This window comes from Candoia aspera, chromosome 3, assembly GCF_035149785.1.
Source record: "Candoia aspera isolate rCanAsp1 chromosome 3, rCanAsp1.hap2, whole genome shotgun sequence".
NCBI lineage: Eukaryota > Metazoa > Chordata > Lepidosauria > Squamata > Boidae > Candoia > Candoia aspera.
The window spans coordinates 188520071-188544510 of record NC_086155.1 but is presented as its reverse complement, the minus strand read 5'-3'; the positions used below and the strand labels follow the sequence as shown (position 1 = coordinate 188544510).

At 37.9% G+C, this 24440-nt stretch overlaps 1 protein-coding gene across 4 annotated transcripts in view; it reads left to right on the top strand.

Annotated features, from left to right (window-relative positions):
• AZIN1 (antizyme inhibitor 1) overlaps window positions 1-24134 on the top strand; it is a 44855-nt gene extending 20721 nt beyond the window's left edge. For 2 of the 4 annotated variants that reach the window (XM_063299574.1, XM_063299573.1), the window contains exons 3-12: window positions 3785-3982; window positions 4219-4392; window positions 4678-4850; window positions 6531-6665; window positions 10141-10222; window positions 11569-11643; window positions 13091-13256; window positions 20544-20659; window positions 20806-21020; window positions 22408-24134. In XM_063299574.1, coding sequence (XP_063155644.1) covers window positions 3881-3982; window positions 4219-4392; window positions 4678-4850; window positions 6531-6665; window positions 10141-10222; window positions 11569-11643; window positions 13091-13256; window positions 20544-20659; window positions 20806-21020; window positions 22408-22519 — 1350 coding nt within the window. In that variant the 5' untranslated portion in view covers window positions 3785-3880 and the 3' untranslated portion in view covers window positions 22520-24134. Of the gene's footprint in view, window positions 1-339; window positions 552-3784; window positions 3983-4218; window positions 4393-4677; window positions 4851-6530; window positions 6666-10140; window positions 10223-11568; window positions 11644-13090; window positions 13257-20543; window positions 20660-20805; window positions 21021-22407 lie in introns of those variants that run through there. The other 2 variants (XM_063299575.1, XM_063299576.1) reach the window with 2 other exon arrangements.
• The last annotated feature ends 306 nt before the right edge of the window (window positions 24135-24440 follow it).

Below are 24440 nucleotides of genomic sequence, written 5' to 3'. Positions count from 1 at the left end.
TTTTTAAGGCTATAAAAGGCTATTCATTTTCTCTTAATAAATATATAATTATCTAAATTCCTTCTATTTGTTTTAAACCTATGTTAGTATGCTGATTGGGAATTAATGGCTGTTTAGAAGATATGTGAATCATTTTATTGATAAGCCATAAGTAATTATTACTAAACCACTGAGCATTTGTACAAGACAGCTTCCAAGGCACGTCTGTGTTTAGTGCCACTTAATTTTATAAATAGGTGTAGTTTATTTAAATATTAAATTTAAATACTAAATGCATACTTTATTCTCTGTTGAACAAAAGTTGTGCTAGTTAAATATTTATTCATTATTTCGACCTAGACAATGCCTGACTCCAATCGACTCTGGGCGGCTCTCAGCATAAAAACAGAACTACAAATATATAGTCCAGATAAAAAACATATCAATATACAGATGGCAGATCTGGTCAACACAACAAATTACATGCCCGACAAGGGGCTCCAACCGCCCTAGCCCAAAGCTTGGGAGAAGAACCAGATATATTTGAAATTACAGGGGGAGAGAAATGGAAGGTAAACTCCCTACTATATTTCGTCTGAGTCACTACAACAGGAAATTGAATTTAAGAGATTTGTTCTCTTACAATATATTATGGGGGTTCTTTCTTTTGCTTTTAAATAATTTGGATTAAACATTTCTGAATTAAAGACTGCTCTATTTGGTAATAGAGCAGCCTTTCAGAATTGGACACTCAGGATGTGTTAAACTGTATTTCTTGTAATCTTCAAAACTGCTGGAGGCCTTGTTGACTGGATCTGATAGGAATTTTATTTATTTATTTAGATTTATAAGCCACCAAATCCAAAGATTCTAGGTGGTGGTAGAGTTATAGTTGAATGAGGGTACTAGGTAGGAGCAGGCTACAGTAGACAATGTTTTGGCCAAAAAAAAAAGTGAACTGTTATGAAGTCAGTCAGGAGACTTCAGATACAATGGACAACATTTTTGTTGTATTTATATCATTTATGCAAATGACACAAAGTGAAATAATTTACATTATTTGCATAATGATGTCACTGCAGATGACATATTCTCTAATTTAATGGACAGCTCTGAATAACAAACCACTCCCCCAATTAAACTGAAGTTGGACTGTACTGAATATAAACAAACCTTCAATTTCATTTGTGTACAAATATATCAGAAGATGCTTTAAGTAGTAGTCATATTGTATGACATAAAAAGAGAAGAAGCTTACAGTCAAAAAAGACAAATTACAAGTAGTTAAAGTAGGAACAAAACTGGTTTATCTGAATCATTGTATTCAAACAAAGTTATATGTAAACACATGACGTTTTATTTTTATTATTTGATACTTTGGAAATAACACATTCGGATAGCTTAGCTGGAAGTTGGTGGCTTGGCTAAAGTATGCTGATAATCTCAGGTTGTAAATTTGTTTCCCAGACTTTTTTTTTTCCATTTCAGATTCTCACTATTTGTTTCTGGATTTCTTTGTTCTACAAATCAAGGAAACTGTTATTTGCATAAATCATAGTGTGGCTTTCAAGATTTAGGGGAGTATTTTAAAGAAAAAAAATGGGGCATGATACTTTAAGCCTTCGAAGAATCTCTTCACTTGCTTCTCAGTGCAGGAATTGAGTCCTGGCATATTCCATGTACTTCTGGAATATCATTTAGCCATGAGGCTGCTGCAGTTGTTTGGCTGAACCAGCTAATACTGCTAATTCCTGGGCCTTGGCAGAGACTAGGCCATGTGGATCCATCTGTTTATACTACTATCAAGCATGGTAGAGTTTATGCATTCCACCTGTACAGTGTTTATAAACACAATTATAGCCTTGCCTTTTCATACAAATTGTGTCTTTTAGTTACTGTAGATTTAGTGTTTAATACTCATAATATTTTGATCTGACAACTTTCCTTATTAAGGGTTTTTTTATGGGGTACCTTCAAGTCGGTCTTGACTTCTAGCAAATGCCTTGACAAGTCCCTGCAGTTTTCATGGCAAGATTTTTGGAAGTAGTTTGCTATTACCTTCTTCCTAGGACTGAGAGGAAATGACTGGCCCATAGTGACCCAGTTGGCTTCATGCTTAAGGCAGGACTAGAATGTACAGTTTCAAGCCTGGTGCCTTAAACCACTATACCAAATTGTCTCTCTATTATTAAATTACCTGAAAACAGATTGAGTTTTTAAAGTGGGCTGGTAATCCTTAAATTCACTTTAATCCCTTAAACGTTTTTTCAGAAGAAAAGAGATAGTCACATTTTTGCTATGCAATAGCTTTTCCACAAAATCTTTGATACATTTCTGTTAAATCATTAACAGCCAACATCAAGTAGCCTGTCAAGAAGAAACATATTGTAAGATTCTAAGAGGTATGGACTTACACAGTTGCTCCGTAAGTCTGGGCTGTCAGGTTATTTTAGTGCTGGGTCCACTTGTCCAAACAAAAGTAAAATACATACTTGTTATTATAGTTGTGAAGTTTCCCAAATTTGTCCTGAATAATTTGATTACCAATATTTTCTAATCATCCTGGCAATGTAAGATCTGATCAGGTTGACTTACCACATTGTTTCTCTTCATGTTTTTTCTTTTGAGCTTGTTTTGCCATAAGATCTTAAGTATTGTACATACATATTTCAGGATAGTCACTGATTCTGCTAATTAATTAAAACTATATATGAATACACACACACACACACACACACATTCATTCATTCATCCATTCATTCATCAGCAGATATGCTTATGTGTTGGGTGTGCCTAACCTTGGAGAGCCTTGACACATCTAAGTTGTGTATATGTATTAACTGATTTAATAGGTGCCCTGAAGTTCTACTTTGAAATGATTGAGGAAAAAGTCAATTAAATATGAATTTACTTGGAACAGAGTGTTAATTATAATTGGCTTGTCTGGTTGTATATTCAAGTCCCATTAAAATCTTTTCAGCTTTCTCCTTCCATTGATGGCTGTAGAAAAGAGAGATTTAAGAGAGATATTTCTATTGCTATTGTCTAGGACAATTATGGTCTTAGCCCAGCTACTATTGTTTGGGTCAGGCATTTCTTTGAATTATCTAATTGTGCGCGCAAATACGACTTTTACACTTTTGGAAGTAATGGTATAATGAAAAGCATTGAGTTGGCTACATCATTCAATAGTTAGCTAAGAAACTTGGAAAGTGGTAGCTGAAAGCTGAGGAAATTTTTATCTCAATAAGTGGACTTGGATTTTTAAGGTAGATTGACTTTCTTTTTAAAAATATTTCTTTTAATTCTTAGTGAGAAATTTAAGTAATATAAAAGTAATATTCTTTTGTTTTCTTTTGGGAATGTGCAGTTTTTCAGATAGGGAGAGAAAAAGGTACTTTGGAACGAGAGTGGGCATGTGTTTTGCACGGGTCAGAACCTCCTCAAAGAATCTGCAAGTTTTCCTAGACTCGCATTGTGGCTGCACAATTGCAGTTTGAGTTAAAGAGATGCTGACAGCTTGGCCACACTGCTCTGAAGTTCCTTGGTGATGCCTCCTTAACTCAAATGCCTTTTTTCCTGGGGGCACATGGCTAATGTGAGAACTCAGGAGACGATGTACAGTAGTTACTTGAAAGATGTGCCATTTTCTCTACACCCTAAAAACTGAGATATTAAATGCTTGCTTGCTATATGAATCTGAAATGCCTTTCTCCAAAAAAAGTAGTTTTCCACACGAAGGGGTTATCCAAATATAATCCAAAATAGGACAGGCCTGAATTACATTTTTTTTTCTTCCAAACAGTTTGTTGCATAATTTAAGGACCCAGCTCTAAGGCTTTGTGGCCTGTTCCTTGTGTTTCTTGGTTTATGACTGTCGGCTTTGTGGAATACGGCTGAGATGAAAGGATTTCTTGAGGATGCAAACTACTCCGTTGGCTTACTGGATGAAGGAATGAATGTTGCAGATGTCGTTGACAACTACATTTATGAACATACCCTTGTAAGCTGTTTTCAACATCCTGTTTCCATTATATTTACCTTTACATATATAAATCTTACAGCCTCACACATGTTCTGATAATTGAATCATAATTTTGATGGTATAGTTAAAAGGCAATGAAAAATAACCATCTTGAGGCAGTAATTAAGAAAATGGCAAATGGTCTCTGTAACTTTATTGGCTGTTCGCTGTAGACTATTCATGGTTAACTGTAGATTAAAATGCTTCCTTCCTAGACTGGAAAAAACAGTTTTTTTATTGGTGATCTGGGAAACTTGATCAAGCAACATATCCACTGGCAGAATGTGATGGCACCAATAAAGCCGTTTTATAGCCTAAAATGTAATTCTACCCCCGGTGTACTCGAGATACTATCAGCTCTTGGAACTGGATTTGCATGCTCAAATAAAGTAAGTCTTCAGAGTTTCTCTTATCCTCTGAACTTTCCTAGAAAATGCTGGCCTCACTGACATAAATCTGCCCATTTCTTAAGAGAGTTTCAGAGCTCAGTTGGCCACTGGCCATAAGGCAATTTGTATGGTGGTGCTTTGTTTTTAGAAGACTTCTTCCACAAGGCTCATGGATGAAATTAATGTTTGTGGCTGAGAATTTATTTTTAATCTTTCAGTCAATTGATTTCTAAAATGGTTTGTAACATTAAAAGTGGTTTAAAAACAATACTTTTTCTGTTTCAGAGTGAAATGGCATTGGTTCAAGACTTGGGTGTTTCTCCTGAAAACATTATATTCACGAGTCCTTGCAAGCAAGCTTCTCAGATAAAATATGCGGCAAAAATTGGAGTGAACATCTTGACATGTGACAATGAATTAGAATTAAAGAAAATTGCTAGAAATCATTCAAATGCAAAGTAAGTTTAAATTTATTTTACTTACTGTGGTGGGAGTCAAGTAAAAAAAGATACTCTAAGTACCTTCTTATATAGTAATATATCTTCACAGTTCTACCATGTTTCTCTTTATATTTTGTAATTTTAAAATAGATTATTGTTAGTGTTTAATATTTTTAGGTCTGTTTCAGTTTCTTTTTATCAATTGCTCTTAAAAAGTACTAATCTTTATTGATAACGTTTTATTAAAAATACCTTGAAACCTCCTTGACACAGAAGTTGTTCCTGCCAAGATTATGTGGGCAGTCAAGAATAAGAAACAAATGTATACTATATATATCCCTACTTTGCTTGGGACTCTGGCGTGTATCGTATTTCTGATCAGATGACCATCTGTGAAAATTGCCTCAAGATCCCTTTAATATCCAGAATGTTTCAGAGGGGAAAATCAAGTACAAATCTGGAACGGCTCACTGTGCTGTGTGCCATAATTATGGTGCTGCACCGGCAGTGCACATCAAGCTTTCTTCTAGGTTTTAGGGGTAGCAGCAGCATGAGAGGAGGAGGATTATCTAAAACAGATAAACCTTTTAGAGGTAAGTATGTGTCCCTTGGAAATAGTGAAATAAATTTAAAAAACCGTGCACATCCTTACTTGCCTTGGTCCGGTTGCTTACAATTCTGGAAGTCTTTCTTGTTACACAGAGGATCAGAAAATGAGTTCTGCAGTGGGCCCCTCTTTTTCTATTTTCAAGTTCTGCATAAAAAGGTTGTAATGTATCCATGCAATGGGGTAATGATTCACAAATGTCAGCAATGTTTTATCTTCTCCCATGCTACTTGATGCATACTGAAGCTTAGCACTTTATGATTAATCAAATAACTGGATTAAAAAGAACAGTGAACAATATTTTGGTTGCTTGAGTTTATGGATGTCTGTATCTGCTGTTGACCACTATTCTGATACTATAATACTCCAATACTGATAATTGGCAAGCTGCCTATGTAGTATCTTCTGTTTACTGTGTGAACGGAAAAACAATACCATCATTGTTGGGGGTACAAGTGCACCAGTTATTGATGAAAATTATGGTAAACCTGCAGCAATAAACATATTGTTCAACCTTCTAAGATCAGTTCTGACTCTTTAACTGATCTTCAGTTTGCAGACAGATTTTTATTCTAGAGACTGGAAGGAATATGGTTTTTAAATTTCCACCAGTTTATTTTGGGTTCTAGTAAAAGAAGTACAATAAGCACTGATGTTTGTACATACTTAGAGGAAAGGTACAGGATACCTTCTACAGTTTGTGGAGAGAGTATTTTAAAAAACTAACAGTATCCAACAGTGCACCATATTTAACATCTGTTTTTAAAAGTTGGGTGTTACTGAAAGGAACTTAGATCATGATTATACTAAGGTAATGGCTTTTCATTGCAGCATTCAACAGACTTTCTGCTACAGCAGTCTTTAGCAGCTGCATATCCAACCCCCTTGTCTTTTTTGACTCCATGTTTTAGGCCCTAATTGCTAGTTTTCTCTCTATACAGGATTGTTTTTATTAGGTTCACATGACTCGTCCGTCGACAGAACTGGAGTAATGACAACATAATCAACATACTTCTGACAGTCTTCAGACTTCACATGTGCTGATGCTGCTGTAAACCAACTGTGCCCCAATCATCTTCCCCTTCTCTTAGGCTCTTACTTCATATTGCCACAGAAGACATAAATGGAGATGAGGAGATGAATATGAAGTTTGGCACCACCCTGAAGAATTGTCGTCATCTCATGGAATGTGCTAAGGAGCTGAATGTCCAAATAGTTGGTGTTAAGTGAGTAGGCCTGTAATATTTCTCCATTGCTTGTTGTCATTGGTATTGAAAAGTTTGTGGAAAGAAGGCATTTGGAATATCTACAAAATTAAAGTTAAGGATTTAAGTGTAGCCACAGAATTTCAATGTATGCTGTAGAAATTTATATAACAACCCTTCATAGGATAAACTCTTGCAAATAAGCACTGATAGCAGGAAACATTTCTTTTATGTATAGCTTTTTTGTGTATACTAATATTTGTCTACAGACATATAAATACTTAATATCTATAGCATCAAACTTAATATCTATAGCATCAGAGTTATAGGCATTTATGGTATTGAAAGAAATGTGGTTTCTTGCTTCAAACATTAGGTTGCCTTGAGATTCTCTGGTGCTGCCCCACTCCGCAGGGAGGCAGGACCCATTCAACTGGTCCGCCCCTGGTGACTGATGGACTCTATGGGGTTTCAGAAGGAGCTGGGGGGTTATACTGAAGATCTACTGCACAGTCCAGCAGAGGCCCTAGCCGCAGCCTGGAATAGGGAGGTGGCCGGGGCCTTGGATAGGATCGTGCCTGTGTGACCTCTCTTGTCCCATCTGACCCGGCACTCCCTGCAGTTTACGGAGGAGGTGCAGGTTTTGAAGAGGATCAAGAGACGTCTGGAGTGCCACTGGAGGAAGACAAGGACCAAATCCGACCGAACCCAAGCTAGAGCTGCTATTAAGGCCTACCTTGTGGCAGTAAGAGTGGCGAAACATCAATATTTCTCTGCTCTTATTGCGTCCACAGAATGTTGCTCAACAGCCCTGTTTAGGATTACCCGATCCCTCTTGGGTAAGGGGGATTCAGTGCTCCACCTACAGGGCCATGCGGAGGAGAGCATCTGCAGGATAAAATCGCTCAGATCCATTCTAACTTGGACTCTAAGCGTGAGGCACAGTCTGGAGAGATGCCGAGGGAACATACTTAGCCTGTTATCTGGGAATGGTTTGATTCTGTTGGGCCTGAGGAAGTGGACAGGATCTTCCGGACTGCAAATGCAACCACATGCCACCTTGACCCATGCCCTTCCTGGCTGGTAAAATTAGCCCAGGAGGTGACTTGTGGTTGGATCCAGGCGATGGTTAATATATCCTTGAGGGGGGGGTGTTTCCAGCTGCCTTTAAGGAGGCATTGGTACACCCCTCCTCAAGAAGGATGCATCCATCCTGGCTCTTCTTGACCTCTCAGCGGCTTTCGATACCATCAACCATGGTATCCTTTTGGGTCGGCGATTTGGGGGTGGGTGGCGTAGTTTTATGCTGGTTCACCTCCTTCCTCCAGGGCCAGTCCCGATCAGTGGTGATAGGAGAGATCCAACCCTTGACCCTTCCATTGCAGAGAGCCACAGGGTTTGGTTCTCTCTCCTCTCCTATTCAACATCTACATGAAACCACTGGGTGAGATCATCCATCACCACGGGATTGAGGTATCATCAGTATGCTGATGATACTCAGTTATGTATTTCCATCCCGGGTGAGGTAAGTGATGCGGTGGCTGCCCTCTCTCAGTGCCTGGGGGCTGTGGGGGCCTGGATGGGGAACAACAGGCTTCAGCTGAACCCTGGTAAGACGGAGTAGCTGTGGGTTGACGGCTCCTCTGTACCCAGGAAGTTACCATCTTTAGTTCTGGATGGGGTTGCACTGCCCCATTCAGACCCGGTGCGTAACTTGGGGGTCCTTCTGGACTCACGACTCCTGCTTGAAGAGCAGGTGGCAGTCGTGGCCAGAAGGGCCTTTGCGCAACTTTGTGTTGTGCACCAGTTACGCCCTTTCCGGGATCGAGAAGCCCTCCAAACAGTCACTCATGCCCTGGTTATCTCCCACATAGACTATTGCAACATGCTCTACATGGGGCTACTCTTGAAGAGTATCCGGAAGCTTCAACTGATCCAGAATGCGGCTACACGAGCAGTTATTGGTGCCCCAAGATCAGCACGTGTGTGTCCTAACAGCCAGGAACCACGCTGAGACAAGGAATAGGTCTCTAGTGTTTTATTACTGCTACATAAACAGAAAATCCTAACAAACTGAAGAAGCGTGGGAAAAACCCAGACATATAAACCCCAAAGGCTAAGGCGGGCCTGATCTGTGTCTCTTTGAATGTCTACCTAATTCCTCAGTACTACGCATGTGCTTTACAGCCTGGATGGGAGCCCCCTGCGCGCCATCCTTACTCATGACAGTGTGACACCATTGCTGCACGAGCTGCACTGGGTACCAGTTTGCTTCTGGGTCCAATTCAAAGTTTTGGTTATGACCTTTAAAGCCCTACATGGCATGGGACCAGGTTACCTGAGGGACTCATCCCCTTAACATCGACTGGTCCCACCTGGTCATGCAGAAAGGGCATGCTATGAACCCTGCTGGTAAGGGAATTCTACCTGGCATGGTCCAGGAGACAGGCCTTCTCTGCAGTGGCACCCGCTCTCTGGAACATTCTGCCCCCGGAGGTGAGACAGGCCCCTTCGGTCCCGGCCTTCCAGAAGAACTTGAAAACCTGGTTCTGCCACCTCACTTGGGGTGGGAGGGGCACCAGTTCTTCTTTGGGGTGGTTAGTACCATAGATCTTTCCCCAACAAATAAGATCTTCACCTCTTGGGTTTTGTATCTATTTTATCTTTATTTATTGGTCTCTTATATGTAATTTATATGCTTTTAATTTTGATTTTATTTGTAAGCCGCCCAGAGTCCCCCTTTTGGGAAAGATGGGTGGTAATAGAAATTTGAAAAATAAATAAATAAATAAATAAATAAAATTGCAAAGTATTAGATCTGGGATTAAAACATTCAAGCTCAATTATTCTTCAGTATTCTTCCTGCATCTTGTTAACTGAGCCTTTTTCTCTTGGCAATTCATTACCTATGCTGTGTGTTAGCCCCTGATTTTCAGCATATTTATTTGCAAGATAAAATAAACTTACTTGATCTTAAGTCAGCATCTTTTTGTTGCTGTATAATAGAAGTATAGCTTAAGTGTAAATGACTAAAAAAAATTGAAAACATTTTAAAAAATGTCCTAAATTTTAAAAATTCCAATGTTTAATTTTCATAACTAAAGCTATTTTTTAAAAGAAAAAAATGGTCTTGACCATTGTGAAAATTGTGTATGGCTTAAGCAATTATCTTGGTTAAGACTACATCCTGTAAAGTGATTGGGAAGAGGAGCCAAATTATTTCCCCATATTGTGAGAGAATCAGAAATGCCCAACTGAATTGGGGAGAAAAAGTACTGAAAAACATCACCTAAAGTGATGTTTAGTTGAATTGTTTCTCAACTTACATTTGCTAAAGGTTATTTTTATTAATATTTTTAGCTATTACCCTTTTTAATGGATTTGAGAAATTAAAAGATTTCTTATAGCACAATGCATGTGTTAACGTAAGCTGAAACACTTATTTGTAGCAATAATACAATATTTCCTCATAACTTCTAGTCCTTTTTTTTTAAAGGTTTCACGTGTCAAACCCTTGCATGGAATCTCAAGCGTACAAACATGCTATTTCTGATGCTCGTTGTGTATTTGATATGGCTGTAAGTACATTAAAGCTTGAGTATATGTATTCATAAGTTTAGATCTTCTTGATATAAGAAGCTAGGAATGTGCCTGCAGTGGGAAATGCGTTTGAAAGATTGGCTGTACCATTCTGGGCTGAGCAACTCATGGTTTGGCCAAACCAAAACTGAAAACATTTTGATTGTTCAGTGTTTTGGGGAGAAAAATCAAAAGATGTCTAAGCAAGTAGGGGATGGCTTGCTCCCTTCTTCACTTCTCTTCCACATGGCCTGTGTGCTGACTTGCCTAACCAGCTCCCCAACACCTTCTTTCCCTGCTCCTCTTAGTTGTTGCCGTGTTTGAATTGAACATACCCCAGTGGGTCTTCCTGTCCCTCTGGGGTGAGTTGGCTGGTTGGATATGCTGTTCATCAGTTCAGGGACAGCAGGCAGTGGCAATAACTGCAGCAAGGTGGCATAGTCAGCCTGCCTGCTTTTTTCCTCAGTCTTCCCAACTGGACTTGCTGTGCTTGAAGTCAAGGGTGCTAAGAAGAGGTAGCCACTGTGTACCACCACCCTTAGCTTCAGACACAGCCTATCTAACTGGCCTGTCTGGGGGCAGGGTCTTCCAGGCTTCTTCTTTCTCTACCTCCTCTTAGCTGATGCCAGTGGCCTTGCCTTTTCCTCATTTTCCCATCTCAAAATGCTTGAGCTTGGATATAAGTGTTTCGTGTTGGTGCCTAGGCCAAACCCCTGTCCTTCAGTCTGGAAATAGATCACCCATACTGGCTGGCTGTCCACAGAACAGTCTCTACATAAAATGTTTTACACATAACTACAAGAAGCTTTTTAAAAAAATATTTAATTGATTTTAATTGATTTAAAATGTATGGTTAATATGACATCACTAGATTAAAGATATTTTTCTTTTTTGTTACAATGGCTTAGATGCAGGGATTGATAGCTTATTTGAAAGGGACATCTGAGTGCACAAAAGGAGAGGCGAGGAGTGTTGCTGTAGTGCTCCAGATCACAACTCAGATCTTTCAGTTGTCCAAGCCTCAGAAATGGTTTTCAGGGGGCACAGAGGACTGCAGTAGGGAGTAAGAGATGGGAACTTTCCATGCTGCAACCAGAGTTCCACTAGCTGTTTGTTGGATCCAAGCTAAAATATTTGCAATTTTAGTCTTGTATTCAACTATAGGTAGTTATTTTTTCTTTCTATTTGACAACTGTTAAGTTTTAGTATTTTTTTTACTATAGAATTTCTGGTAACAGTGAAACAGGGTACTTAGTTGAAGACTTGCATATGTTACGAGTGAACATTACATGAAAAGGATAACTAATATGTTATACACAGCAAACTTTCTGCATTTCTATTTTAGGAAGAATTTGGCTTTACCTTGAATATGTTGAACATTGGTGGTGGTTTCATAGACCATGAACTTGATCTGGAAGAGGTATGAAATTGAATCCTTTTCTGTAGAATTTGGCCTGCCATTTATTTAATTCAAACTTCTGTTTACTATGGATGTAAACTAAGGTTACGTTGGCAATAGGTAACAAATATTGGAGCTGCATTTATAGTACAGTACAGACTGTTTATACGCAGTCTTCAGGTCTCCTCAATTCCAGTTTACCTAGTGGAACTTGAAACATTCACAGACTGGTCATGTTTACCAGCAGCAGCAGCAGCAAGCCCTATGCACCCCAGCATTGGGCTTGTGATATAATTTCAGGATAGCTGTCTGTATGAATGTTTGGACTGAGGTAGTCTTTACACATATAGTTGTATATGATTGGCTTCCACAGAAGTCCAAACCCTGATTGTTTGGGTTCACGTGGAATTCAGTATATGTGCAACTTTAAGATCTCTTCAATATAATGAGCGTTCTGAACCTATATTGTAGACGAACCATTATGGGGAAATGGGACTTGAGGCTGTTCGTTGTATGAGTGAAATCCAGTTTGTAGCACCTTCATGGGTGGCATCATATCTGGTTGTGGAAAATAACTATGTGGATCATTGCAGCTAAAAAACAAAGTCTATTTATTTGTAGAAAATTACATAATTTTGATCTTTTTTTCCTAGTATTGCTGTAGTATGACAAAATTCAGTATGTTTTTATAGATAATTGTAAGGTAGTTTTTTAAATACTTTCCATTGGCTTGTATTGTATTATTTCAAAGGCTACTGGAAATTGTTTTGCACCACTACAAGATATGAAATTGGTGTAATTAACAATATACAGGTAGAATAAGCAGAAAGGAAATCCATTATTTTTTACCAGTTTGTTTAGAGGCTCCATCTTCAGTTTATTCTGACTGGAAAATCATCCTGTTAGGTGTATATAACATGGTTGCTGGAAAATAAACCAAGAACAGTTGGTTTACTTTTAGACTGCTCAGAGTGAGGAACAACCAAATATTTATGACTAAATCATGGTTGATAGCTAAGAGCTGGCAAGAACATTGTGCGATGTAGCCCATAAGGTAGCTGCCACGCATTGTTCTGAGGTCTCTTTAAAACAATGTGTGCAGAGTGGCTGGCTGGGTGCTCTGAAGAGTGTGCATGCCTTTGGTGCGGTTTCTCTGAGCTACAACTGGGAGGGGAGCAGATGGAGACTTGGTATCAATCACTGCCTGAAGCAGCAGCTTCATTATTTCTAAAGATAAACAGCTGGGTCATGTAGCTATGCTCTCCACCTCAAGTGCTGGATCTACCTAGTATGTAGCCATAAGGACTAATAACCATTGATAGATGTTTTCTTTATGAAGGGTAAGTTGTGATAGTCATAATCTATCCTTCAATGAATTTTCCATCAGGGAGCAGATGTAATTTTAACTTAAGTTGTAATTGCACCAGTTTAACCGCGAACTTTCATGTGTTCATCTTCTATTTTTCAGATTAATCGTGTTATCATTCCTCTGCTTGATACCTACTTTCCCGAAGAATCTGGTGTAAATGTGATTGCAGAGCCTGGATGCTATTATGTTTCTTCAGCATTTACTCTAGCAGTTAATATTTTTGCAAAGAAAGCTGTTCAGTCTGGTGACCCTCTCCTCTCTAAATGTAAGCAAAATCTGACAAATATTTAAATCAGCTTAAAAACTGCAAAGGCAAATTATTCTGGATCCTAGCTTGCCAAATACAATTCCCCTTTTAAGCCACTCAAGTACTTCTTTTAAGACAAATCTAACAATAGTTTATACAGAATATTTTAAAATAAGCATTTATAAAGGAATGACAAAGTCAAGCTGTAGGAAATCTTCCAGAAAGCTAAATTCCTTTGAATAACTTTGCAAGAGATAATTGACAGAACAAAGGGCCCTTTTAGCTAGTTGAGTAAGAAACAGCCCTTAAATGGTTTTATTTTTTAATTGTTTGAAAACTAGGTCACACTTGAAAAAGTTCAAGCTGGAAGTTTTAAATCTGTAAATAATTCCCTTGCAAAATAATTGTTCTTCATCTTTGAATGATATATATGCATCACTCGGGCACTCTCAGGCACTTTCTGTATCTGAGGAGATATTTGGTGGGAGACACATTCTATACTGAATCACAGCAGTGGAAGCATTCAATTGTTCTGGTTCTTTTCACAGTGCTGAGGAAAATTCCACGTTTGTTTGTAATTGTTACCCATCTTTGTCTTTTTCATTTTCATCTTCCCTGCCAAATTGTTATAGCTTCCCTTTTGTACTTTTTGTTCATCAGCATCAGTGGACACTTAGCAGAACTTCTGCTAGAGCTTTAGGCTGCAGCATCTCAAACCCCTTTTCAAAAGTGCTTGAAATACAACAGCAAGCTTTTGCCAACTAATAATTGCTTGCTATGCCTCCTCTTCCTTGTCAGAGGCAATCTCACTGATAATTATCCACACTTAGAAATTTACAAAACAGGCAAGATGAAACCACTTCTCCTGCTTTGACCTTTCCTTTGGGAGAAAATGCTCCTTGCATGTGATATCTGCTAGTGTGCCCTGTCTGTTGTCCTTGCTTCTAGAATGAATAGAGATGGGGAGTGATCATCTGATTCAACAGCACTCCTTGAAACTTTCTTAGTTGCCTTGGTATTGATATATCAAACGTGTACTGGCCTGTTCCCAAAAGCATTTTCCAAACACTTTCTAAGCCAAGGCAAAAGCAGAAGAAGCAGTTATATGAGATAGCTAATTGAACAGTGCTTCTCCAGTGCTTGGGTCTTTTTTATCCATAACTATGGTTCTCATATCATTATGCTGCTTACCTGGCTTCTTGATTTTGCTGTGAAGATCTCTACTCTGCCTCATCCTTATTTTCCACGCTTGATCATTTCTACAGATTCAAGATCTCTGGCAAGCCCATAACTACATTGGTAAACATTGTTCTGTTGCTACTGCATCATCTGGTCCACTGACTACTACCTGTGACTTTTCATCTATCTCAAGATCAGCAGTATTAAAATCACAAATTTTTATTGTAATAGGTTCCTGTATCATCTTTGCAACCACTGTCTTGGAATTACTGATACCCCAGCTAACCCATATGTATCCTCAGAAAGTAATACTATGATTCTGTAACATCTGATGCTCTTTCCTTTTCCTCATCAGATCTCACTGTAGGCAATCAACAGTTTCCACAGTTTCATATAAGAGTTCTGAATGACAAGTGCCCTTGGCTAGAAATACAGCTGACCATGCTGGATGACCCAGTGATTGAAAATATTCAGGGTTTGATAAGTCCCCTGTATTTATTGCCCTGCAGTTCTTTTCATATAATTTTATTAAAGATTTTACAAATAAAATAAAATAATACAAACTAATATAAAGTAAGAAAAAGGGAAAGATTATCAAAGAAGTTAAAGGTGCAAGAAAGAAAAAAAAATAGAAAAATGAAAATGAAAAAAGATACAAAGAAATAGCTTCCAATTATCTTTACAGCAGCTATAAGTACAATCAGAAGTTTACCTCTTACAGGTAGTCTTCAACTTATGACCACAATTGGGACTGGAACTTCTGTTGTGAAGTGATGTGGTGGTTAAGTGCACCCAATTTTATGACCTTTTTTGCTGCAGTCGCTAAGTGAATTATGTAGTTCCCCATTGATTTTGCTTGTTGGGAGCTGGCTGGGAAGGTTGCAAATGGTGATCAAGTGATCCTGGGACGCTGCAACTGTCGTAAACACATCTGTTGCCAAGCGCCTGAATTTTTATCATGCGACTGGGGGGACACTGTGACAGTCGTAAGAGTGAGACTAACTAGTCGCAAGTCACTTTTCCTAGCACCATGGTAACTTCAGATGGTCATTAAACGAATGATTGTAAGTCAAGGACTACCTGTACTCTATAGTTACAACATACCTATCTTCTTTCTATAATCCATTCTGTCTAATCTTAAAACCATAAATCATAAGTTCATTTTTTCTGTTTTGCACAAAAAGTCTATAAGGGGTTTCCAGTCAGCAATGCATGTAGATACTGTCTTTTCTCTGATAAAGGAAGTCAATTTAGCCATCTCAGCAAGTTCCGTCATTTTCACCAACCATTCCTCCATTTTGGATAATGCTGAATCTTTCCATCTTCAAATTATATCTTGCTTTATTTTTTTTCAAATAATGAAATACTTCTTCTCTCTTTTGAGGAGTGTTTGCTCCATCCACATTCCATGCCAAGCACTGCAATTCATCATTAAGCCAAAAGTCCAGAAAAATCAATACCTGTAGTGCCTAGTTCAGTATCATCCTTTTCAGTTTCCTGCTGCACGTGTTGGAGTCTTTGTGTAGTCTCCTCTGATTCTTCTGTTTGAATCTCCTCCAATTCCTCTTTAAATTTTTCTAAAAATTCCCTCACTTTCTGAACAGAATTCAGTCAAAACCTCTGTTTAAAAGTAAACATCACATCTCCCAATTTGTCCCATTAGAATGGGACCTTTTTCTGCTTTAATCTCTTAGTCCAAAAAAAAAAAAAAATATTATGCAAAATTCTAATAGGAATTTCCTTAAGAATAATTATATCTGTATTGCCAATCTTCAATCTTGCATTAAAATAATTGCTGCAAAATTTGATCTCTTGTCTTCTTCCTGACAAAGTGCACCAAAACATCCCTTGGAACATTTCTTGTTCTCGCTAATCTGGAATTTATTTTATATACTTAGAGAATTTCTGCCTTAATATCCTCCTCTTCCCAATCCAAAAAAATTGCCAGGGCTTTAATAATCTTTTCTCTAATATCTTCATCAGAATCCTCTGGACTTGCTCTAAGTCTCAAACAAAATTCCTTCTCTCTCAATTCCAGTAGCGCTAATTATCTAGTTCGCTTTCCAACTCTATAACTCCTATCTTACTCTCAAAAATTTCCACTTTGTCATTAACTTGTTTTACATCTCCAGACACTTGTTTTACAGAGCTTTCCATTTTCTTAACTTCTTCTTTCATCTCTTTCATCTTTACAAGTCTTTCATCCATTCTTTTTTCAAAAGCTGTCACTTTGGAATCAAGTGATTTAGTCAGTTTAGTTATCAAGTGATTTTGCTAATTTATTGCCTGGTTCCTCAAACATTTTCTGAAGCAAATCCGATGTAATTCCTTTCTCTGCAGGTTGCCCTAGCAATTCTCTCTTCCCCTTCATTCTTGCCGTTTTTCTGGTTGTCATTATAATATTGTAATCCAAAAAGGAAAGTGTCTCAGACAAGGAAAAAAGAAAAGGCAAGCTTCCCCCCACTTTTTTTTCTCTTATCGTCCTATGCCTTTATTTATTTAATTTTTATTTATTTTCTGTCCTGCCTTTATTATTTTTATAAATATCTCAAGGCGGGGAACATACCTGTTACTCCTTCCTCCTCCTATTTTCCCCACAACAACAACCCTGTGAGGTGAGTTGGGCTGAGAGAGAGTGACTGGCCCAAGGTCACCCAGCCGGCTTTCATGCCTAAGGCAGGACTAGAACTCTCAGTCCCCTGGTTTCTAGCCTGTCGCCTTAACCACTAGACCAAACTGGCTCTACTTTTGTCTCTAATTGTACTCTCTAGTTGCAGTCAGCATCCCAATCCACATCCTCATAGCTACAGTCAGCATCACAGTCTGGCTCATATTACCTTTATCTTTTGTTTTGTAAAATCTGCCAATTGTCTGCACTCTTTAATAGCAAACAAAAAACCACTCCCACTAAGGTCTGGTTCATTTGTCTAATTCAATTCCAATTTACTCAAAAGCACTTTCATCAAAAAATAATCATCCAAAATAACTGTCCCCTTTATCCGTTTTAAACTTAATTACATCAACTCCTTTTTAAGCTTTTTGACATTTTTTTTAAAGTTCTTAAAATCATTTTCTTTCTTTATTCCTTTGTACTCCAGAAAGAATCTTGTCCTGCTGCTTAGAAAACCCCTCTTTAGCTGTAAATTATTTACATCCAAAAGTGATTAAGAAATGAGGTTTGGCTGAACTTTGTGTCTGTATAATAGGCTGCAATTACAGCTGTGAGCTTGGTTGAAATCCCTCGACTCCCAGCTGCTCAACTCACAAGCCAACCGCAAAAACCTCTTTCTGCAGTCTGCTCAGAAGGAGCAACTGTCCAGAGTGCAGCTAGGCGATCTCACAATCTCTCCATCCAGAAAAACTTGTGCTGGCTGATCTCTGCTGATCTGGCTGCCGATTCTGTTGTAATGCCTTACCAGCAGCTTTGGGGGCGTTCCGTGTGCCATGATCCTCATTGGAAGCTCCAGCATCTGTAGTTCTTTCAGTTTTATTAAATGCTTTTTAATAGCTTACGGCAAAAAAAAATCCTAAATTCTCCTTAATTTTAGGAGACTGGAAAACCTCTACTGTGTTTTGGATGACCATAGTCATTTTTTCACCACTCCCTCCCTATGTGGAAGAAAGACCACCAGCATAACTGTCCTCATTTTATGCTGACGGACAGGGAAGACAGAAAGTCAGATGCCACAGGACACTAAATTTATGCTGCCTCTGACCTTTCTTTTTGTACAAATCATTACTGTGAGTCTTTGCCTGTGTTATTTGTGGGATTAAATGGCCACGTTCAGACTGTGCTTACTGGAGGATAAGAAAGTAGTGCTTTTTTCATTTTTGTTTCATTTTTGTGAAGACCCTAGATGTCTTGAAGCAGCAGATTCAAAAATACAAGAATATTGCATGTTATTGCTTGACCATTCTGGCAGGAGTGGTGGTCTTAGAAGACATGCCTAGTTATATGTGCCTGTGATATCTCAAGAAATAAGGAATCAGTCCAAGATCTCGACAGTCTTCTACGTTTGAAGTTGTGAAACACCATACAGAAAACAGGCATTAACTTGTCATTCTCTAGTCCCACTTCGTGGTATTGATTATGTCCCAGAGCATCTGCATCAACTTCTGTGTAGCAAAGGACTTTCAACTTCTTTGGTTGGTTGCCTTCTTTGTATTCTTCCACACACTTATATAATAATCCCAGATTCCATTCTTTCAGTGAGAAAGCAGCACTGTATATCAGTAAGCATTGCCTTTGACTTAACTGTGATGATTCAACCCTGTATTTTGGTTATTGTCTAGGCGGTCATTTTCTAGCATGACATGAGATTTCTTCAAATCATTGGGTCTTATTTTTATGTTGCAATTCAACCTTAACAGGGAAAAAGTACCTTCTTTTGCATTGGCTGAGACTCTTTTCAGTTCTGCATTCTTACATGTTTGAATAGATTGATTTTTCCATGTTTGCTTGTCTGAATCTTTTTGCCTGCTTTGTGCGAACTGTTTCGATTTACCACTTTTTCTCAAATCTCAAGGCCAATTATAATTTGCCTTTTTAAAGATTTACCTGGCAGTCATCTCAGCCAAACATGACAAGATTGACCACTCTTACGTTTCTTCCATCCTACTAAGCAGTTAATAAAATACTTTGAATAGCTGCACTCAGATATGAGCACTTAGCCTGCTATGGAGTTTCAGGTTCTTGCTGCCCTGCTGTCAAAAGCATTTGAACCTATGGCTTTTATCAACTTTCATCTGCTTACATTTAAAGTGGTATTTCTTGTAGCATTAATTTGGGTTTATCAGGCATGGGAACATTAAAGGTACACACGGATCCTCCTTTTTTCCATCAGCTGACATCTCCATTGCAACAGACTCCACAGCCATATGTGTTCAGCGGCACTAGGTTTCTATACTAATGACTGCACTTTTCTGTCACTATCACCTGCTTTTCTTTTGCTACTTAGGACCAGAGAAGGTTTTCTCAGTATTCTACCCAGTGGATCCAGGATCTCATTTTGTTGTATCACAGACTCTCAAGGCTGCTAAATCAGAGTGCATTCCACCGGAGCAATGGTTCTGTAAGGAATGAAGCTGGCAATCAGTGTTTCCCAGGCCAGGCAGAACTTTTATGTCAACACCGAGCATGTGCCTTCCTAGGCCATGAAGTCAACAGCTTACAGGAAGAAAATTTAAACCCTGGAACATAAACATATATAGGCCCTGATTTCTGTGTATTGCACTTAGTGAGATCTTCCATGCATATATTGCTTTATTCTCTGCAATAAAGCAACTAATCTAGTTATGTTGTGTCTGTGATATTTCCACAAAGTAGTCTTTTCCAGAATACAGGATTAGGGTCTGGAGAACTAAGATTTACAGTTCAGGAGAAGCCAGCCAGGATTGTATTGCATCCTTTCATGGTGTTTTCTAAGTGGACTTATGAAAAATAGTTACAATGTTTCAGCCATCCATTTTTTATAGAACATCATTTGATAAATGTACAGGCATAGGTAACTACACTTTTGGGGAGCGCTGTACTTTTTTCAGTTCTTTCCTCTTGCCTCACATTGAGTAAGCTTGTTAATCGCCCATACTTGGGATGTACAGAGATTATGAAGAACAAGTTGCTTACCTATAACTGGTTCTTCAAGTGGTTATCTGTGCATTTACTTCTCCTGCTTGGCAGGTACTTGTTCTGACCAGCACCTAAGGGATCTGGATACTACTGTGGGGGGGCCACAAGAGCCATGTCCAGGAGTATGCACAGTACATGCTTCCTGCCTAAAAATCTAAGATATCAGAAGTTTCTGAGGATGGATCTGTGGAGATGCAACTCCGATAAATGCAAATACACAGATGACCACTTGAAAAAAATAAGCAACCTATTGTAATTTGCATCCTTGTGACCACTGTTAAACAACAGATAAGTTTCCTTTTATTTAAGGTGTTACCTGACCATTTGTCATAAAATGTTGTTTCTATATGTGCATAAGATCATGCTTCTTACTTCTAAATCTGTTACTGTTTTCCTACTCATGCCATGCACTCATGAAAAAGCTGTGCTATTTAAAAAAACAAAGCACCACCATAAATTGAAATTTACTGTGCAATTTTTATTTGGTTATTTTACAGTGGAACAAACCCAGAATGATGAACCAGTCTTCATTTACTACATGAATGACGGTGTTTATGGTTCTTTTGCAAGCAAATTATCTGAGAACTTGACTACTATTCCAGAGGTTCACAAGGTAAGGGCACATTTATATGCTGCAGGCTAAGGTCTTCGGTGAATTACTTTGGACTACTTTTTGCTAGTATTTGCACTACTCAGAGTAAGTTGCTTAACAGTTGCTGTTCTGAGTAATACCTAACTGTCAGAACTGTTTCTATGTAGAAATACAAGGAAGATGAGCCTCTGTTTGCAAGCAGTCTTTGGGGTCCATCCTGTGATGAGCTTGATCAAATTGTGGAAAACTGTCTACTCCCTGAGCTGAATGTTGGAGACTGGCTGCTCTTTGACCATATGGGTTCTGGTTCTTTGGGTGAACAACCTGCTTTGAATGATTTCCAGAGGCCGCCCATTTACTATGTAATGTCAATCCATAACTGGTACGTTTCTATTACGTTACGTTGTTGCTCTGCTGCTGGTAATTTAAAAGAAGGTATATTTCTGTTATTTGAGAATAAAATTTTTTTAACGTTATATCAAAGATTAAATCATAATTGATTAGTCCCCTCAATTATATTTCAATTTTTGGACAGGATCTCGCCCCCCCCCCAATACACACAGGCACATGGCACATACTAAATCAACTTAAAACTTTGGTGAAATCAAATATAAGTTCCTCATACATTTGACCAATGTAAGCTATAGTGGGTGTGTGTGTGTCATTTTTGTGGTAGTCATCTTGTAACAGATTCCAGCTTCAGTATAGTAAGTAGAATGCTGGGTCCAGACTAAGGGAAACAGTTCTTTAAATTCATTTCCATTCAGTTTGAAACATGATTCATTCTTTCACAGGTAAGCTGCTTTTGGCCTCATTGATCTCACAAGAAATGACAGGACAATAAAATAACTATTTTCATTTGTTCTATGCATGTGTTGAAGCATATGTAGCAACCATATCTTAGTAAAGGTTGTCTCAATACACATCTAGCTAGCCTTAAAATCTATCCTGGGAACCACTTGCTGAAAACACTATGTGCAAGTTTTGCTTTTATAGTAGGCACCTTACTTCAAATGACTCGTAAGGCAGCATGTGACACCCCACTTGTAGCAAGAATGCTTGTTGCTTACCTGGATCAAGTTACCACTTGACAGGTCATAAGTGAATAAAATCTATCATGGGGAAAAATGGATATATAACATTTGCAGAATGAGGGCTTTTTAAATGAAATTTAAATTACCGACTATGGTAATTACACATTCAGTAAAAAGTTTAATCCTCAACATTTCAGATTGTTCCATTCCTTATACAGATTTACTTATTTATGTATATCCTGCCTTTTATCTAAGAGCTCAAGGTGATGTACATTGTAACCCCTTGCATTGTCCTCAATATTTTTAGTGTAAAGCTAGACTGGGAAACTGATAACAGATGGAATTTTTTTCATGGTTGCCTGGGTCCCCAAGAATCAAATCAAATCTTTATTACCATCATAGACCAGCATAGGGTCCCCAAGCATATCACCAAATTTAGTGATAGATCATTGTTACAGCAGCATGATCTTCATGAAATACCGCCCCCCAAATCCTTCTAATGAACTTATTCCCATATTCTGCAGCCAGATAAATAATGTTAAAAAAAATGCGTGGCTCCCTGGCATAATGGCTGGAAATAATTACAAATAGATTTGCTTAACTTTTGGCAATTCTTGCATGACTGAGCAGGGTTGGAACATAGTATCACTTAAATATTTCAAACTTACTTTGAATAATGACATTTTCTCTGCTGTATTCCAATATGTTGCTTGAATTTCTGTATTTTCACTTCAGGTGTGAGATGCAAGATGCTGGATTTATTTCTGACACACTGATGAAGAATTTCTGCTTTGTGCCTTCTTGCATTCAGCTGAGCTCTGAAGATAGCTTTTCTATTGCAGCTTAAACAGGCACTAATGCTACATTTAGCCTTGCAGTTGTAATCTTGTCTGGTCACAACATTCCAGTGTGGAGGTAAAATGGAACAATCTTGAATGAATTATTGAAACTTGAAATCAATTGGGACCAGGCAAAATCAGCTACAACTAAATTCACTGGGGGAGTAAAGCTTACATAATAAACATCCTGAAATATCAGATCATTTAATCCCTCAGTAGTTAAACAAAATATGCAACAAAATGGATGACTTAGTTGAGATGGAAACCCATCACTTGGGTTCTCTGTTAAACAGTTTACATACAAGTACAGTTTTTATACTAAGGATTTCTGTTAGAAAGTCTTGTAAAGTTGTCTTTCCCCAGATATATGAAATATCAGTGGGAAACAAGTGTGATTTCGTTAGCAATGTTAGTATATTTAGAATGTGTAAATTTGTGCTTTGAACTGTAGTTTAATAAATGTAAAATTGCATCATAGTATTTGTTGTACTTTACCCTTGTTGTTCCCTCTCTTGTATGAATGCAATAAAATTTTGTGTAGATTTTACTGTTCTCCCCAGCTAACAAAGGGAAGAGGTCTAAGCAACAATGATAGTTTAAGTACAAAAAGATGAAAGATAAATTGAAAGAACTTCAGATTCAATTGGCAGAACATTAAATCATGACTAAAATAAACTTACTGTACAGCACTCTGAATGAGTGCAGGTTTGGGGCTTTCTTAAAATTTGATTTAATTTAAGATTTAAGTTCTTGCTCTATTGAATATTGAAAGCAAGACTATAATTCTGTACACGCTTGAAAATAAGATGCTTTGACTTGGAGATACTACAGCAGTAGACTTAGAAAAGGAATTATTGAAGCTTTTACTCGTTATTACTTAGACTCTTCCTATACTTTGATTAATTTTAATTTATTTTACTAACCTAGTAGTCTTGGTAGCTATTTTTGAAATGTACCAAGTCAATTTCAAAGTGGAATTTGTATATCTAATTTGGTGATGCGAAATGGGCTGCCAAGTGTAAATGCATTTTATATTAGTGCCGATTGGTAGAATGTTTATGCCTCAATTTAGTAGAGCTAAAATGCACTGTTTGCTAGAAGAACATTATAGAAAATGGTTCTCTTCAACCTGAACATCTTATGTTAACAGGTACTATATTTGAGATGCTTTTCACTTGCGTGAATGGTTTCTACAGCTAAATCTTAAGTGACCCTGAGCACTGAACATGGCTGTGAGCATTAAAGCACAAATAAAAACACAAACAAATTCAGTTTTCCAATTCAGGAAAAAAAATCAGTTTCTAGCATTTTGATCCAATATCTGCCAGGGTTTTGTCAGTCTAGAAAAAGGGGAAACTCTCATAATTCCCCAAGTGTCTCTAATGATGCCCAGGATTCTGCTCTAAGTTTTTTAAACTGTTGTGAGTTTAACTAACTCTGTTGTAAATGGTACAGTCACCTTGGAAATGTCTGTATTGTATTTGACAGTTTGCCATAAAAACTGGTTTGAACTCAGTATATATTTGAATTTATATGCTAAAACCTATCTTCTGTTTACAATATTGTAATATCAGTTTTGGAATAACAAATATAAAACTGAATGATTTCTATATAGCAAATTAATCAATGGAACTTTGTCTTGTATATAGTACAATTAGTTGCTTTTGGAAGCTGTTTATGTGCATTCATATGGTCATCCATAATGGAAAATAAACAGTGTTCAGATGCGGCAAACGGTGCATTTAACACCGCTTATCAACCAGTTAATAGACGTAAAGACAGGGAGGGAGACTATTGCAACTGTGTCTCTTGAACTATTGTGGTAATTGCTTAAATTGCCATTGGTCTCAAATATATATTTTACATGCTGTCCTCAGTTTCATTTAATAGTTCATATCTAAACATCCATCATTAAATAAAACAGTAAGT